The 17403-nt window shown below is 33.2% G+C and overlaps 2 protein-coding genes across 3 annotated transcripts; one reads left to right on the top strand and one right to left on the bottom strand.

The window, feature by feature from the left end:
• Window positions 1–587: 587 nt before the first annotated feature.
• On the bottom strand, window positions 588–4910 carry LOC140743421 (uncharacterized). Of its 2 annotated transcripts, none has more exons than XM_073074675.1 (4): window positions 4652–4910; window positions 3585–4015; window positions 2831–3297; window positions 588–2301 (listed from the first exon to the last, which is right to left on the bottom strand). In XM_073074675.1, the coding sequence occupies exons 1-4, from the start codon at window positions 4775–4777 to the stop codon at window positions 2066–2068; spliced, it is 1260 nt and encodes a 419-aa protein (XP_072930776.1). In that variant the 5' UTR covers window positions 4778–4910; the 3' UTR covers window positions 588–2065. The 2 variants fall into 2 exon arrangements, with proteins under 2 accessions (XP_072930776.1, XP_072930785.1); XM_073074684.1 differs by having other exon boundaries at window positions 3588–4015.
• Window positions 4911–5930: 1020 nt separating this feature from the next.
• Window positions 5931–10958, top strand: LOC140743415 (V-type proton ATPase subunit D). Its single transcript, XM_073074662.1, has 6 exons — window positions 5931–6089; window positions 6185–6302; window positions 6920–7067; window positions 7739–7954; window positions 8636–8766; window positions 9451–10958. Exons 1-6 carry the CDS (start codon window positions 6049–6051, stop codon window positions 9535–9537), a joined length of 741 nt encoding a protein of 246 aa, XP_072930763.1. The 5' UTR covers window positions 5931–6048; the 3' UTR covers window positions 9538–10958.
• Window positions 10959–17403: the final 6445 nt, after the last annotated feature.

Raw genomic sequence — 17403 nt, 5'->3', positions numbered from 1 at the left:
TACCTGTTTAATGATATGTGAAAAAGAAATAAGTCAAATACATGCTGATTAACGTGTATTCTGGCCTGTATAGATGGAGCCACTGAGTCCAATAATATTTGAAGGAGTCATTTTGTTGTTTTTGAAGAGTAAGATGAGGAAAAGCATATGGAAGGATGGATTATTTGTTTAGTAGACACCAACACAGATTCGGTCGCAAGTGCCAGAAAAGATAAAAGTTTGGGCAATAAAAGCGATATTTCATTATGAAGGCATTTTAGCATTAAGTAATTGTAATGTATATAAGGAAACAGTATTATATGGAATGTTGTTAAAAATGTGTGTATACCAATGCGTGGTATAAGACTACTATTAGAATATAAGTCATGTTTACAAAAAGCACTTGTTTTTTTACGACAAGAAAAAACCTATTTTAAAATTCACAAATTAATAGTCCTATTAGTGGATTGTTCCTTAAGTAACGTACCAAATTTCTCAATTTAATGTTCAAAAATACATTTAATTTGTGTAGTATTTTAAGGTCCCATTATTTTATTAATTGTTAATTTATTGGTAAAGGAAATGGAATAATAAACTTTTGGATGTCATAAAAATTTATAATTTTATTACAACATACAAACTTAAAATTTTTGAACCCAACATATAACTGAATTATATGAGACATGACATAGTATGAAATATCTAAAGGAAGAACTGCATAGATTTAGTCTTAGTTCCGATCTTTCGCATATTTTTTTTTAATCAGTACTTCAAAATTTTTTTTTCAAAGTTAAAAAAATGATAATATTTAATATTAAACAGAAAATAAATTGTATAGTATCAGACTTGCTTGAAGCAACTACTGAGCAAGGATATTCGTTTTTTACTTTCACTATATTTATTGCTCTTGAGAAAATCGATAATTTATTTGTGATTCCATATGTTTTAATTTTTTGGAAGTAATATTTTTACAAATGGGTATTTTAACTTAAGTATTATCCTTCATTGTTTTTGTATACATATACATTTACTATAATTTGAGAAAAATAAAATAATATTCTAACAAATGTGAAATAAAACAAAGTAAATATTAAAATTTGACATAAGATAACATCCATAGTATCTTTAAGATACAAGTAATTATCATTATATAAATATAGAAATTTTAAAACAAAATTGCAGTTTCATTTAATATAAACATTATGTTTACTTTATTACAACATTAACATACAAACAAGTATTTTTACATGGAACTTGGTTATGGGAATTGGGATTGGGAAGCAACCCCTTTGATAAGTAAAATAGATGTATTTTACTTATCTAAGATCAACCCAGACAATGATAGAAATGTAATAATTCAGAGTTTGATATAAAATCAGTAAATATTACAAGACAGGAAGATGGCCCACTGTAACAATTTACCCCCAGAAATTTTTAAAATAGGTATAACTTTTAAAAGTATAAATTAGGAAAAGTTCCTTTAACCAACTTTCAATGCAATTAATGTATAAAAAAATTACACCTTTATAATTAATGTGACAGAATCAAAGACGTCGAGTAGAAATAAAATCTATAAACCGATTATTTAACAAAAACAAAACATATTACTATCTATATATTAAATGGAAGAATTATAGAAAAAACATAATAGTTGGTATTTATACAGAAATAATGTTGCAACCTATATATTTTCACGAGTTTTTTACAGGTGTTTAAAGGAGCCACCTATTAGGTACACTATTTTTGTAACAGAAAAATGATCAGACTTAAAAAACTTACAGCATCCTATACATTAAAAACAATTATATCCTTTATAATTCCTGTCATTTGTGAAAGAATTTAACTAACTAAGACAAGTGTAAAAATAATATTGTCTTCGAATATAACTTACTCTTACAGATAACTTTATATCAGGGCTTTATCACACTTAAACAACAAATGTTGAGCTGTCAACAATTTTTTTTTTATTAATTTCTTATGAAAACAATTAAACTATGTCATTATTCACCAATTTTCAAACCATGTGATAACACACTTATAAGAACTCTTAATAATAAAAGATGAAATGACTAACTAATATTCACTATCATACTTTTAACAATTTCAAGTAATTCGGCCTTAACTTACTTAGTGTATTTGCGTCTAGTTCCGATATTCTATGTATTCTCAAATGACTCTTCATATTACACCTCTGAGCGTACCCTCGGCCACATATAGGACATTTAAAGGGTGTTTCACCTGTGTGAAGTCGCCTATGTTCTTTTAGATAGTCCTCATGATAGAAACTGGTCCCGCATATGTCACACACAGCTGGTCTTTGTCCTGGAAGAGAAATAAGCCAAATTACAATAACATTCTCTTGGTTCCTCTGTTTATTTTGAGTTAATGGAATATAGGATTATTAAGGGTTTCAAGGTAATGTTGTCCATGGACATTTGGAATCAAAAAATTAGAGATCAAATTCAGATTGGTCACAGGTATATCGCTACCTCTAAGTATTAAGTTAGAAAGCATGTAAGGGTTGGTTCCTTACTGAACCATCCAAATCAGTATAGAGTATTGCTTGACACTGCTGTTTAAGAGATATCTACTACTTTTATGCAACGACGAGCTTTTGCCCGCGGCTTCGCTCGCGTTACGAATTCATATTTTCATCCCCTTGGGGGTAGAATTGATCAAAGTCCTTTTTTAGCGGATGCCTACTTCATAATATCTACCTGCATGCCAAATTTCAGCCCGATCCGTCCAGTGGTTTGAGCTGTGCGTTGATAGCTAACTATGTCAGTCGATCACCTTCGAGTTATATATATTTAGATTACTTTTATTATACAAAGTTTATTTCCATATTTACCTGTGTGCACTGATCTTTCATGTACAACCACTGATTTAGCGCACTTATAAGTCTTATTGCAAATTTTACACGCAAACACCTTTTTAGGTTGCAGATGCTTGTTGTGTACATTCCTGTTGTGGCTCGCCATTTCCCCTTTAAAGGCGAACCCAGCCCCACATGTAGAACAAATAAAATTCCTTCCATTTGCATCATGTCTCCTTTTCATATGTCTATTTAAATAATACTGTGAAACTAAAAGTCGTGGGCATTCGGGGCATTTTATTGGTTTTTTGTAATGGACCTTTTTCTTGTGCAGATTAAGTTTATCCTGATCCTTGAAAATCTCGCCGCAAAGGTCACATAGTCTGGCTGGTGGAGGTTTTGGTAGTTTCGGTTCTCTGGGTTTAACTATTTTCAGTTCTTTTTGTCTCGGGATAGGTTTGTGTTTCTTCTCTGGTAAAGTTGTTGGTTTAGTTGACTTTATACTGAAATAAGTAAGGAACAATATATTTTAAGAAATTTTATAAGATAGAAAATAATGATGTTGGGATTTTGGATAGACTATACAATTTTCATTTGTTTTTATATTGTTGTGGTAAATTGATTTCATACAAGCAAAACAATACTAAACTGTACTATATTCTTGTTAGAATTTTATCCTAAATCAATAGTTCAAAAGTTAAAATGTTATGTGGGTTATAAATAAGTTCTCTTCCCTTGTTTTTTAAAAGTATCTAAAAAATGAAATATAATATAATAGAAGCAATATTACCACCATACATCTCCGATCCAAGCAAAATCACCTTCTAATATAGAAGAGGCTATTTTATTTATATCATTTCTTGTACTCTTAGCCTTAATTGTTAATTCCTTAGGACATTTCTTTCTGACCTTCTTAGAAGGCTCCTTCTTGATTTTTCTTTTTAATTTCAATTGCACTAATGGAAGAGACTCTTCAAGGTTATCTGAGTCAATATTTCCAAAATTATCATCACTCTGGGGTTCATTTTTTATATTGTCTATTTCGATTTCAACTTCGGATTGTCCTTGGTCACTAAAGTAATTCTCATCTTTGACAACTAGTAGGCCATTCTGTAGGATGGTGCATGTTTCTTTGTATTTATTTATGAAAGTGCAAACAATGTCTATTGTGTCATTGCATTCTTTACATATACTCCGGGGATAGCCATCTATGTCTTCAATCTGAAATATATTTAGTAAATATTAATTATAAAATATTGTATTTATGTGTTTGATTATTTAGCAGCATATCCTACTGCCCCAGCATGTTCTACTGCCCCATTTGGGGTTGGCTATAGATGGATATAACAAAAGTATAACTGGGGTGGGAGAAATGACTTTCAATTATTTAAATATCTACATATTCATTTGTTAATTATAAAGTTTATACAGCATTACATAAATTCAATAATGTTATGAAGCACACTTCAATCTGTATCTTGTTTAGATTATAACTGATGTAAAAAGTTAAGCAATAATGGGTGCAGTTAGAAGTTTAATGAATAGTTGTTTGTGTCCTCATTTGTTGCCATGTGTTCTTTCACGCTTTGAGGACATGTTAAGCTGCTGCTGCTGATTGGTATAATTGGATTTAATTGTTATTATTGTCATAGAATAAAGTTCATTTCTACATTTTATATTTGTCATTAATACTTATTATTGTAAAAAAGAGCACATATTTATTACCTTCCATCAGCAACTTGCATTCGAGCACCGTAGTCAAGTATGCTTTAGGCTGCCAACTGTAGCGAGTGGGTCTGTGCCCAGCGATGAGATACAAAAAAGTGTTATAGTCAATCAGGTTATATAGTTCCTTACCTTTTCGTTTAAACATAACGTAAGTTTGGAAAGAATACTGCAGTCTTCTGGTTTGGAATCAAATAAGGAAAGTTTAGCACCACTCTCCAAACATATTCTGCACAAATTTACTGTATTTGTACCCATATTGTATGTGTATAAAAACGTTCATATTATAATTATAGTAGTTAAGTCAGTCTTCAATTTTAGTTATTCACGTAAACAAACAAAATATTTGCTATTATTTACGTTAGAAAACCCAACTTTATTATGATTTTCATGAATGACATATTGACAACTGACAATTTACACGATGACACTGACATAGCAGTCACAGACTCGTAAACAATAACAGATTTCGCGATATTCTTCATCTACACACGCCACTAGTATACTTATAGACGGTTGCCCGCCTACATCAGGATTGGCCATAGCGTTTCACGTGGGTGTTTGGGCGATTAAAATTATTTGCAAGCCAGACCACAAAACCAAAAGTTAATTCCAATAAAGTTATGCACGTTAAATTAGCAAGATCAGTTCCCAATTATTGAAAATATCACACATCACACACACACACACACAAACAATTGTATTAGAAAACAAAGATAATCGAAAAATTAAGCGAAACAACAGCGATTCGTCTAAGACGTGGCGCGTTCCCTTTCCCGCCTTTTTTTTTATACTCCTCTAAAAAAATAGTGGCGGCGCTCCATCGACAAGACGCTCCGCTAGACTGCCAGCTGACAATCTTGTTTCGTCACAGCTTAATAGATGGCGCTAGGCATGCGCCATCATACTAATAATTTTATTATTTAATGTATGAGAGAGAGACTTAGGTATACAGTTTCTTTGACTCACAATTCGTGTAAGGGTTAAGGAGGGATAGCATAGAAATTGTGGAGTATGGATGCTATAGTCTTTTAGTTTCTGTGGGAGCAGAAATTGGAAAGTTGTGCAGGGGATCACGTCCCCAAGATATAACTAGTGAAGCCTACTAGTACGGTCGTTCGTCATACATACAAATACAATGTATCATCCTTTTTTTTTCTTACCGCACTAAAACCCCCCCGGTGGCTGTCCTCGGCGCTGCGTAAAGGACTCTGGAATCTCCAAAGTATCATAAAATATAAATCAACGTATCATCTGGTACACAAACTTACGTAGCGTCTAAATATACGAATAAGAAGATATTTATGTAAAATGGAAACGATTCCTTAGTTTTACATTATTTGTATTAATATTGCAACACTAAATTCGGATACTCTGCGGTTATTCGTAATTTTGTGAGCGAGATCACAAGACCAACCATAGACAACGTTTTATCATCCACTTGTCTTCTGTCATCAGGTGATTGGGATCGGGAGTAAAAATCCTGAATAGGGATACTAGCCAGTATTTTGCTAAATCAATAATTCAGTATGTCTGGAAAAGATAGGCTACCGATTTTCCCTTCTCGGGGGTAAGTTATGTTCAAGATGTTAACTTTTGATTATGTTAAATGCGATTTATTTTGTGGTTTATATATAATGGATTGGTGTGATATTTGGGTTGCAGGGCTCAAATGTTAATAAAGGGTCGTCTGGCTGGAGCGGTGAAGGGCCATGGACTCCTCAAGAAAAAGGCTGATGCCTTACAAGTGAGGTTCCGTATGATCTTGAGCAAAATTATCGAGGTAAGATTTTCATTTACGTTCATTTATGGATGTATTTTCTTGTCCCGTTCTTATAAGATAAAAATATTTTACGCATATTTTATTTATCAGCAGTTTCATCGTATATTTTGGGATATAAAATAAGATATTTGTTTTTATTCAACTGCTTGTTCCTGTTATACAGTCATACTAATCTATGCAGTCATATAAAATGTGTAAAATTTTCTATTAAAAAATTTATTTGATTTTGTTTAAATATATAAGTGGTGTGTTAAACGTGTTATGCAGATTTATTACGATTACCTAAAATTGATACAATTTGCTCTAGAATATGTATTGTAAACAAAAATCATTTCCTATTTTTTTTAATATGCATTATCTATTATTATTGGCATTGGAAATTATTACACTTTTAAAAGCGATGGGAGATAAGGATATTTTATCTAAGTCAGTAATAATAGTATATTGTACACTGACAGTTTCTATCCATAATCAAATTTTCTACTTAATATGGACCTATGATGACTTCCTTTAGCTCACCAAGTGATGGCACCACACAATCCCAAAATATGCTAATAGAGTTTTCTAAAAATTCTAAGCACATGCGAGCACTTAATTATTCTATATTTTGTTTTTAGACCAAAACCCTTATGGGAGAAGTGATGAAAGAAGCTGCATTCTCGCTGGCTGAAGCTAAGTTCACGACCGGTGAATTCAATCAGGTGGTCCTACAGAATGTCACCAAGGCTCAAATCAAAATTCGCTCCAAGAAAGACAATGTTGCTGGTAAAGTGCATTTTTATTCTAATGAACCAGAGACCAGAAAAAAACAGATATTGACCAATGAATTATGTTTCTGGAGGGTTACCTAATAAGAAGCATATTGAGCTCCATTTGCAATATGAGACCAAAACATTATTTTTGAATTTAAAAAAATAGCTCCCTCCTCAGTTTTTAAATCACCTTTAAATTAGTTTGAATGTGGTTTTATCATATATAATGTTACCTAATAACTGTAACTGATTTGTTAATCAAGTACCCTGAAACTTGGAGATGTTTATGAAAAATAAATATAAAACTTTAGTCACTCAGAGCCGCTCACGCTAATGCTTTATTAATTATATGTAAAAATGATGGCATTAAAAAAAAGAGAATAATTATTATTAAAAATAAAGATGAACCCACTGAGTTTCTTACCAGATCTTCTCAGTAGAGGTCGCTTTCCGATCCGGTAGTAGTTTAAGAAAAATATTGTAGCTGACAATTTGTAAGTGCCGTCGTTGGCCTATACAAAAATAAATATATTTCATTTCATTTCATTTCACTAGGAATTTTCCTTTCTTGTTTGTCATGGACACACACAACAAACCTAATAGTGACTTTAAATGAAGTTATCCTATATACTTGTATAATTATGCTTGCCTTATAACTAATATATAAATAATCATTTTACCCAGGTGTTACCCTCCCAATCTTCGAGTCGTACCAAGACGGTTCGGACACCTACGAGCTGGCGGGTCTCGCGCGAGGTGGTCAGCAACTGGCCAAGCTGAAGAAGAACTTCCAGAGCGCTGTGAAGCTGCTGGTGGAGCTCGCGTCGCTGCAAACATCGTTCGTGACTCTCGATGAGGTCATCAAGATCACCAACAGGCGTGTTAATGCTATTGAGCATGGTAAGATGTGATACATTTTAAACAGTATGGAAGGAAGACATTTTATGGTATATATATTTTTTGTTATGCCATTTTGCATGCTTGACGTTTGCAGCAAACTTCAAACTTCAACAAAATATTTGGCTTGAATAATACTACAATTGCTTGTTATTCTACTCAAATCAAATCAAATACTGACCACAAGTTTGAATTTGTGACAGTTTGGCGAGCATTATACTTTGAATATAAATCATTTCAGTCTCATCAGTCAGTTTTTAAACATAGGCGAACAGCAAACGCAACTGCATTCATAAATAAGGAAAAAGACCAAGAAAATATTATTATGTAGGATGCACATAGCAACCTAGTTCATACCAAAAATAAACTTGTATGTACTAGTCACTTCCTATATTTTTTTATAATATATGAGTTCCAGAGAAGCATGAATGTGATTCTTACCTGACGTCGGCCACAGACGCGCCGCTACCTTTGAGGACTAAGCTGGAACGCCTCTTAAATGTATGTCTCCCTTACCACACCCTTCAAACCAGAACACAGCAGCGTTTAACACTGCTGTTATTAGACAGAAATAGGTGTGGTGGTGGTGTCGCCGGAGTCAAACCACAAGGGGTTTTACCTTCAAAAAGTCTGTCAATAATAATTATAATTTGGTTTTAATTATTAATAATTTGGCATTCTCAGTGATTATCCCCCGATTGGAGCGTACTTTGGCTTACATTATTTCCGAACTGGATGAGTTGGAGCGTGAGGAGTTCTACCGGCTGAAAAAGATTCAGGACAAGAAGAAGATTATTAAGGATAAAGCTGAGGCTGTAAGTTCTTTGGATTAATATATTTTACGAATTTAAATAGATATAAATACAAACATGTCCGACTTACTTGTCAATACTGTACATTGTACAAGTCTCTTCAAATTGTTCATCTATAATATAGATATATGAGTTTGTGTAATGTTCAGGAAATATTTTTTTTTTAAAAGAAACACTATGAACTTAGTTTTTATTTTAACTTAATTTTTATTTTATAATTATGATATTACAATTAAAACACCTTGTGACGTTAAACCGAGCGTGTAGCGCTTGCGCATCGGACGGAGGCTATAATCGAACTGCCAGTAAAATTAGACCCCCCTCCAGTGCTCGGTGTTACGTCATGATGTTATAACGGTTCGATATTAGTTATGAGAGGGTAATGGTAGAAAATCACATCTGCGACACTATAGTCTGATTCATAATTAGGTGTCCAGAATGTAAACAAGGAAACAATGAGTCAAAATACGATTACTGGTTACATAAACTTTAACAAATTAACAAGAATTTACGCATTACGCAATGTAACAAACGTACTATGAAAAATAGAAAACATTCGAGTTCGATCACGATCACGAAAATGCATAATATCGGCTACGAAACTTAAAAATGGTAGCACAAAAAATGTTTTGTATCGTGATTGTGTTGCCATTATTACATTTTAATTTACTACCATAAACTTTACAGAAAAAGGCAGCTCTACTCGCGGCCGGCAAGGACGTCCGCGACATCGCCAATCTGCTGGACGAAGGCGATGAAGACCTGCTGTTCTAAATACACATGTTAGCCAGTTAGTAGTAGTGCAGGCCAGTCAAAGTTGGAACATATGCTCGAACCATCACGACTGAAGTGCGGTTCATGTGATTTTGGTTGGTACTTCGAGATATAGTATGTATTACAAAAATATGTGTGTGCGTTTAATCACACTGACACACATTTTAGTACACATACATATTCTTCATAGAGGGAAAGGATTTGTTATCAGTATTTGATGTTACTGTATTACCTTCTATGCTAAGTCCTTATCAATAAAATGCAGGACTTTAAAAGTTAGTGAAATTTAAGAAATGATCATTTAAAACTCGTTACTTTTTTACCGTCAATTTATTGTGTCAATAGGTTTAAAAAGGCCGCCTTTAGTCCGTGCAACTTCTATTTGAACTTTTGTACCTAACTTTTTTTGTTTATAATTAAATCTAAATCTGTTAGTGCACAGTAAATAAATTACATATATTGAAAAACTCTCACAGCGTCTCGATACATACAACCCACCATATTGTTTCCAACTTTAACTGAAGAGAATTTAACGATGTTACAGTGTTCATATAATAATTTGTAAATACTGTATTGTTGTCATTGTTTAGTAATTCACGCTTGAAATTAACTTATACCCTTTTAATCAATGTTCCAATGTTAGATCCCTAATGGGCTGTTACAATCATAGGCGTCATCCGGTTTAAACACACGATACGATGTCGTGTCGTGGTATGTTACGACGTCGTATCGTGTAAAGACTAAAATAACTCAAGTTTGCGAATGCAAACAAAATGGAGATCCATTTTTCACATTTTTGTGACGTCGTGACGTCACACGACGTCGCAACGTGTCACAACGTGACATCGTCACGTCATACGACGTCGTAACGTGTCACGAGTCGACGTCGAATCATGTGTTTTAGCCCATCGTATGTAAGCATTCCAACTATGTTGTTAATTGTAATATTATTCAGGTTTTATTTTTAAAACTATTTAGCACAAAATGCTTTTAATATTTCGATATTATTTTTTATCCCTATTTACTTTGTCCTTACTATATTTTTTTTTGTAAAATAGTGAATATTCATAAAATTTAAAACATATTTTCCGTCAACTATATAGGTAGAAAGGTATACCTTAAATTTTATGCATATTCATTTCTATTACAATTTTAATAATTGATATTATGAGTAATACAGAATGATTTTATTATTACGATTAATGATATAATTTATAGTTTTTTAAGTGAAACCTGAACATAGGTCAGGGGACCTGAGCTGAGCTTCTAAAATCAAAGAAACTGAGCTGTCGTAAAGTACACCCAAAAGTATTTATGGTTTTTGAATTGTTGTTTGATAATAGATCAGTATATTTTAAGTAAGCGATCATGTAAATACAAGTCTGTGGAGCGAAATATAAATAATATTATTATTGATTGAATCGTGTTTTTCTTTTTCATACTTTCCTTTTAATTTTAGTGTGACAACCATAGATTAGTAAAGATTACTCACTCCTAACAAGGAAATGTACCCAGTTTTGAGAATTGAAATAGTTGCGTAAAAAAGTTTTGCCACGTCTCCGTACCATAATGTCCCTAAAATATTTGAAATAATTATTTATTTATTACGTAAATTACGCAGTATTAGTTATTTATTCGTAAATATTTATTATAATAATTTTCTCTAAAAATGTTTTTATTTGTCAAGTATTCAAAAAAAGAACTTACTAAAATAAGCCGTTTTTGGCTTCATTCAATTTCAAGGCGGCGAAGTATCTTTACTAATCTATGGTGACAACAGTGATATTCATATTAGTGTTTCATGGATGTCTCAATCCTACGTACCTCCGATTTTTTCGAAGTCGTTTAACTACATACTAGATTTTTTTAAAGAAAATAGCAGCGAGGAATTCTCCATGATTAATATTACGAGTAATTAACGATTAAGTAGTACGTTTGAAATTCGGTTTCCCAATATCGGGTCGAGGTTCGAATCCTCCGATTTTTCCAAATTATGTGTGTATTAGAAAATATTACATGTGTCTACGATGAAGGAAACCTTTAAGTTTGGGAGTCGCTCAAAAAAAGTTCTTAAAGATGGGCAAAATTAAGTAAGAAAACAATCCGCATAAATTGAAGATGAAAAGATGAAGACAGATATTTTAATATTCTATTTACCAAACAAAAGTATAAAAGTTCATTGATATATGTTAATATAAGAGTTTAGGGTTACTAAAACAGTGCGTATGCATGCAAAATATGAAAACAAACGAAGCCGATCCCCGTATGTATGAGAGTAATAAATCTTGCCGGAGTTTTGTTTATATTGACCTCAGTCGCTTCTGCCACGCCGCCATATTACTTTCTCAAGGCGAGAATATCACATCTCATAGACCCACATAACTGACATTATTTATATATTGCTAAACTTTGTTGTTTCTTTTTTTAATGCTATGTGCTACGCAAAAATAAAAATCAACATACATTTGGAAAATGTTCGGTTTGCAAATTAGAGTTCAGATTTACCTGAGTTCAGATTTATTTTGTATTTTTGAGATATTTTTAATCTGAGCCATCATCAGAAAAAAAATCGAAAAATAACAAATCTGATCTCAATATCATAGGAAGATAAGAATTGGGATTTTATGACATTGAAAAAGCAAATGAGCATGCAATCCACCTGTCCTAAGTGCCATTATAACCGACTCTACCTCTACCTACTCTTGTATAGAAACAGAACTACTTCACGCTAGGAATAGTTGTAGCAGTAGTATCTCCCTGATAGAACTACATTGGTTCGGTACAAGGTTATCTATTAGATAAGCCTCAAATGAGTAATACAGGAGATTCAGAACTATGTGCTAAAACTATATCTTTCAACGTAGCTAACGTAACACAAAATGTAACCTATTACTCATCGATCTCAATTTCATTGCTTCTTAACCCAGTTGCTACGAAAAACTGCGGACATTCTCGGTAATTACTTGTCTGTTATGAAGCTATCTAATTTTGTGGCAAGCTCAACCGAGTGCCGCACGAATCGTCGGATCAGTTGACCAACCAGTCGTTTCTCAACGAAAGGCACATATCCGGTAACCGGGGTGAATTATTGCAACTTCATTTACTATGACGCTGGGCGTATTTTGTGCGATGAATGTAGAACAAGCTTTTGTGCTCTTTACGCTTACGGTGAACCGGAATTTTCTTGTTTTACTCCCTATGCTTGGTTTCGTTCAAGAAATTAAAGTGTGAAAGAAGTTTTCGCACATTTTTGTTGGGTTTTAACTGTATAACTTACCGAAGTCCGAAAATATCAAAATACTGAAAGTAAGAATTTGAGTTATTTTAATTATTTCCTGTTGCTTAAAGTTAAGCTTAAAACCGTCTTTAATTGTAAATTTTAAATTTGATATTTATGGCTAGAATCTCTTTTGAGTGCTATTGCTGGGCATCGATTCTCTGTACCTAAAGGGGGAGGCCTGGAACAGTCTGTAGTCCGGTAAATTGGTATACCAATGAAGATTGGTGTAGTAAGGCTACGGCTACGGATTATTTAGTAACTGGTATCAATTGTCGTATAAAATTGCACATAAGGCCACTGGTAAGGTAAGGTTTAACATCCCAAGCTCCGTAGCGACTGAGATACCTCTTAAGTAAAAATCCATCAAGTCGTTTGGGCTGCAGGGCATGCCAAAAAATAAAAAAAAAATAGGGATACATAGATGTGCACGTAAAACATTATCCCTCCGAAGTGGACTACAAGTGAAGCTTGCTACACTCTTAGACCTACATTAAAAACTTTGTTGTGGGTATTATAGTACACATAAAGACAAAGAAGTCCGTACCCAGACCAATTAGGTATAGAACAGAAATCTAAATTCATCATTTGGTTTTTTACCTATGTGGTATCGTACACAGAACAGCGTGTCAGATAAACAAAACCTCTACAAAATTCAATCGAAAATAAAAATTAATTAGATTTTATTCGATATCATATGATTTCGTTTAAAGTTACTCCATATCATAAATTGTTTGTAAAACAGGGAATTCCGTGTAGAGTGAAACCCGAGTAGCCGGAGCAAATACTAGATTCAGTTTAATACGGGCAAATAAAATGCTCTGTGTACATATTTGTTTATCTGTGGAAAGATGTATTTGATCATAGACAAGTCTCCGCGGACCAGTTGCATTTGCCCGCTGTTTTATTATTTTTTAATGTGACTTTTCGGTTTATAATCAAAACGGGATATCATTTATTTCGAAACAACTTATATCTCCTTCATATTCTTAACAATCTTAACACTTTTGGCTAAGTCATTGCGGAAAAAGTATGATTGCTAGTCAGCAATTCGATTGTTTTTATAAATGTTATATCACATTAATTGTACCATAATATAACACAAATAATTTATATATTAATATTACACTTTCCAAGTATAAGGTCGTAGGTATATTCCTATTTGTCTTGTTTGTAATTTAACAGGAAGACATTTAATTAAAGAGTAATATGTTCTATTAATCAATAAAGAAATGTAGATATATTAGAATTTTGCAATGATTTAAACTTAGAGAATTTAATAAGATTACAGTTCAAAAATGTGTACCTTGTACCTATTCATATAATATTGAATAGAAGTAGGTACCTCCTAACAACATTTTTTCTCAAAAAACACCTTAAGACTTGCGTAGGAGGTATCGAAGCCCCAAACTATAAGCAATAAGTCAACTAATCCATAATTTGTGTACACCAGCTAAGTAGGTGACCGATCGAGTTATTTCACTTTAATCCTAGCAAGTAGGCAACGGTTACCAGAATCTGTAAGTTCGGAAACCTTACGATATCCGCCCCTACATCACTATTAGCTACAGATTCTCTTTGGATGTTTTACATTGCCTCTATTGTTGAAAACACAACTATATTCTCAATTCTTTATTCATAGAGTAGGTAGCATTTACATTTACATCTTTATATATATATTTCTTATGTGCGTGTGTATGTCACTGAACTCCTCCTAAATGACTGGACTGATTTTGATGAAATTTGTTGTGTGTGTTCAAGGGGACTTGACAATGGTTTAGATTCACAATTTAGTCCGTGGGAAAAGGTTTATTTTAATTAATTTTTAATTCGTAAGTAGTTGTTGATTTTGGAATGTTTCACATTGGATTCGACAGACTTCGCTACCATCGCAGTTTCAAATATTCTATCTATTTTTCAAACCCGTAAGTGATAAAGGTTGTTCACCCTTAACATTTTTTTTATTTATATGGCAACACAACGTTTGCCGGGTCAGCTAGTATAGAGAAGTGAAAATTTGTGTGAGCCATAATTCATTAATCTGTTATTAGAAGTTGTGTAAGTATAATATATCAAACCTTTCTTAAATAGTGTAGTCGAGTGGTTAAGTTAAATTACAATTTTTGTGTTTTATTTTCTAGAAATAGCAATCGAGAATGCAGTCTAAAACCACAAGTTGATGATGAGCGCTGCTAATGTGATATCCTTACGGCTATCTTGGATCATTATTCTGTACCTTACTCTCAAAGACAAAACACAACAGAGTTTTCTATAAGGTAGAAATAAGTGTGGCTTTCAAGCTCTGAAATTGCAAAGAGTTCACTACCACCTTTAGTATCATATGAGTTTTTGCTGCAGCAATTTTATAATAATTTCAATACGTGCCCGAAAATACAATTTCTGCATTCAATGTACTCGTAAAACATGGAGATATCTACGGCCCCTTTACGAGTCGGAGGCATTTCAGTGGGTGTAGGGGTGGGTGGTGGAACCGAGGGGGCGTTCAGAGTGTTGTTCCCTGTAAACGTCAGGGGTGATCATGGTTTGAAACGTAACTGGAGATAGATTTGAAGCACAAGTACTGTAAAAAATAAGAATCGTGCGGCAAATTTGCGTGGCTAAGTGACGGCGGGCCGTGAATTGCGAGGTTTTTTGAAAAAAGTGAAAATTGTTTGGTTGTTGGTTATTTTTTGGGTTTTAACGATTTTTTGATGATATGACTATGCTGTGTACCTATTAGGTCTGTACCTACTAGCTGACCCGTCAAACTTTCTACCGCCTCAAAATCTATTTATCAAATATATTTCATATAAAATACAGCCAATTTTATTTTATAATTATGATATTACAATTAAAACACCTTGTGACGTTAAACCGAGCGTGTAGCGCTTGCGCATCGGACGGAGGCTATAATCGAACTGCCAGTAAAATTAGACCCCCCTCCAGTGCTCGGTGTTACGTCATGATGTTATAACGGTTCGATATTAGTTATGAGAGGGTAATGGTAGAAAATCACATCTGCGACACTATAGTCTGATTCATAATTAGGTGTCCAGAATGTAAACAAGGAAACAATGAGTCAAAATACGATTACTGGTTACATAAACTTTAACAAATTAACAAGAATTTACGCATTACGCAATGTAACAAACGTACTATGAAAAATAGAAAACATTCGAGTTCGATCACGATCACGAAAATGCATAATATCGGCTACGAAACTTAAAAATGGTAGCACAAAAAATGTTTTGTATCGTGATTGTGTTGCCATTATTACATTTTAATTTACTACCATAAACTTTACAGAAAAAGGCAGCTCTACTCGCGGCCGGCAAGGACGTCCGCGACATCGCCAATCTGCTGGACGAAGGCGATGAAGACCTGCTGTTCTAAATACACATGTTAGCCAGTTAGTAGTAGTGCAGGCCAGTCAAAGTTGGAACATATGCTCGAACCATCACGACTGAAGTGCGGTTCATGTGATTTTGGTTGGTACTTCGAGATATAGTATGTATTACAAAAATATGTGTGTGCGTTTAATCACACTGACACACATTTTAGTACACATACATATTCTTCATAGAGGGAAAGGATTTGTTATCAGTATTTGATGTTACTGTATTACCTTCTATGCTAAGTCCTTATCAATAAAATGCAGGACTTTAAAAGTTAGTGAAATTTAAGAAATGATCATTTAAAACTCGTTACTTTTTTACCGTCAATTTATTGTGTCAATAGGTTTAAAAAGGCCGCCTTTAGTCCGTGCAACTTCTATTTGAACTTTTGTACCTAACTTTTTTTGTTTATAATTAAATCTAAATCTGTTAGTGCACAGTAAATAAATTACATATATTGAAAAACTCTCACAGCGTCTCGATACATACAACCCACCATATTGTTTCCAACTTTAACTGAAGAGAATTTAACGATGTTACAGTGTTCATATAATAATTTGTAAATACTGTATTGTTGTCATTGTTTAGTAATTCACGCTTGAAATTAACTTATACCCTTTTAATCAATGTTCCAATGTTAGATCCCTAATGGGCTGTTACAATCATAGGCGTCATCCGGTTTAAACACACGATACGATGTCGTGTCGTGGTATGTTACGACGTCGTATCGTGTAAAGACTAAAATAACTCAAGTTTGCGAATGCAAACAAAATGGAGATCCATTTTTCACATTTTTGTGACGTCGTGACGTCACACGACGTCGCAACGTGTCACAACGTGACATCGTCACGTCATACGACGTCGTAACGTGTCACGAGTCGACGTCGAATCATGTGTTTTAGCCCATCGTATGTAAGCATTCCAACTATGTTGTTAATTGTAATATTATTCAGGTTTTATTTTTAAAACTATTTAGCACAAAATGCTTTTAATATTTCGATATTATTTTTTATCCCTATTTACTTTGTCCTTACTATATTTTTTTTTGTAAAATAGTGAATATTCATAAAATTTAAAACATATTTTCCGTCAACTATATAGGTAGAAAGGTATACCTTAAATTTTATGCATATTCATTTCTATTACAATTTTAATAATTGATATTATGAGTAATACAGAATGATTTTATTATTA

The sequence above is a fragment of the Epargyreus clarus genome, unplaced genomic scaffold (genome assembly GCF_041222505.1).
Source record: "Epargyreus clarus isolate Ecla_fem2 unplaced genomic scaffold, WU_Ecla_fem_2.2 ptg000001l, whole genome shotgun sequence".
NCBI lineage: Eukaryota > Metazoa > Arthropoda > Insecta > Lepidoptera > Hesperiidae > Epargyreus > Epargyreus clarus.
Note: the sequence above shows the minus strand (reverse complement) of the source record. Positions and strands in the feature narration are given on the sequence as shown.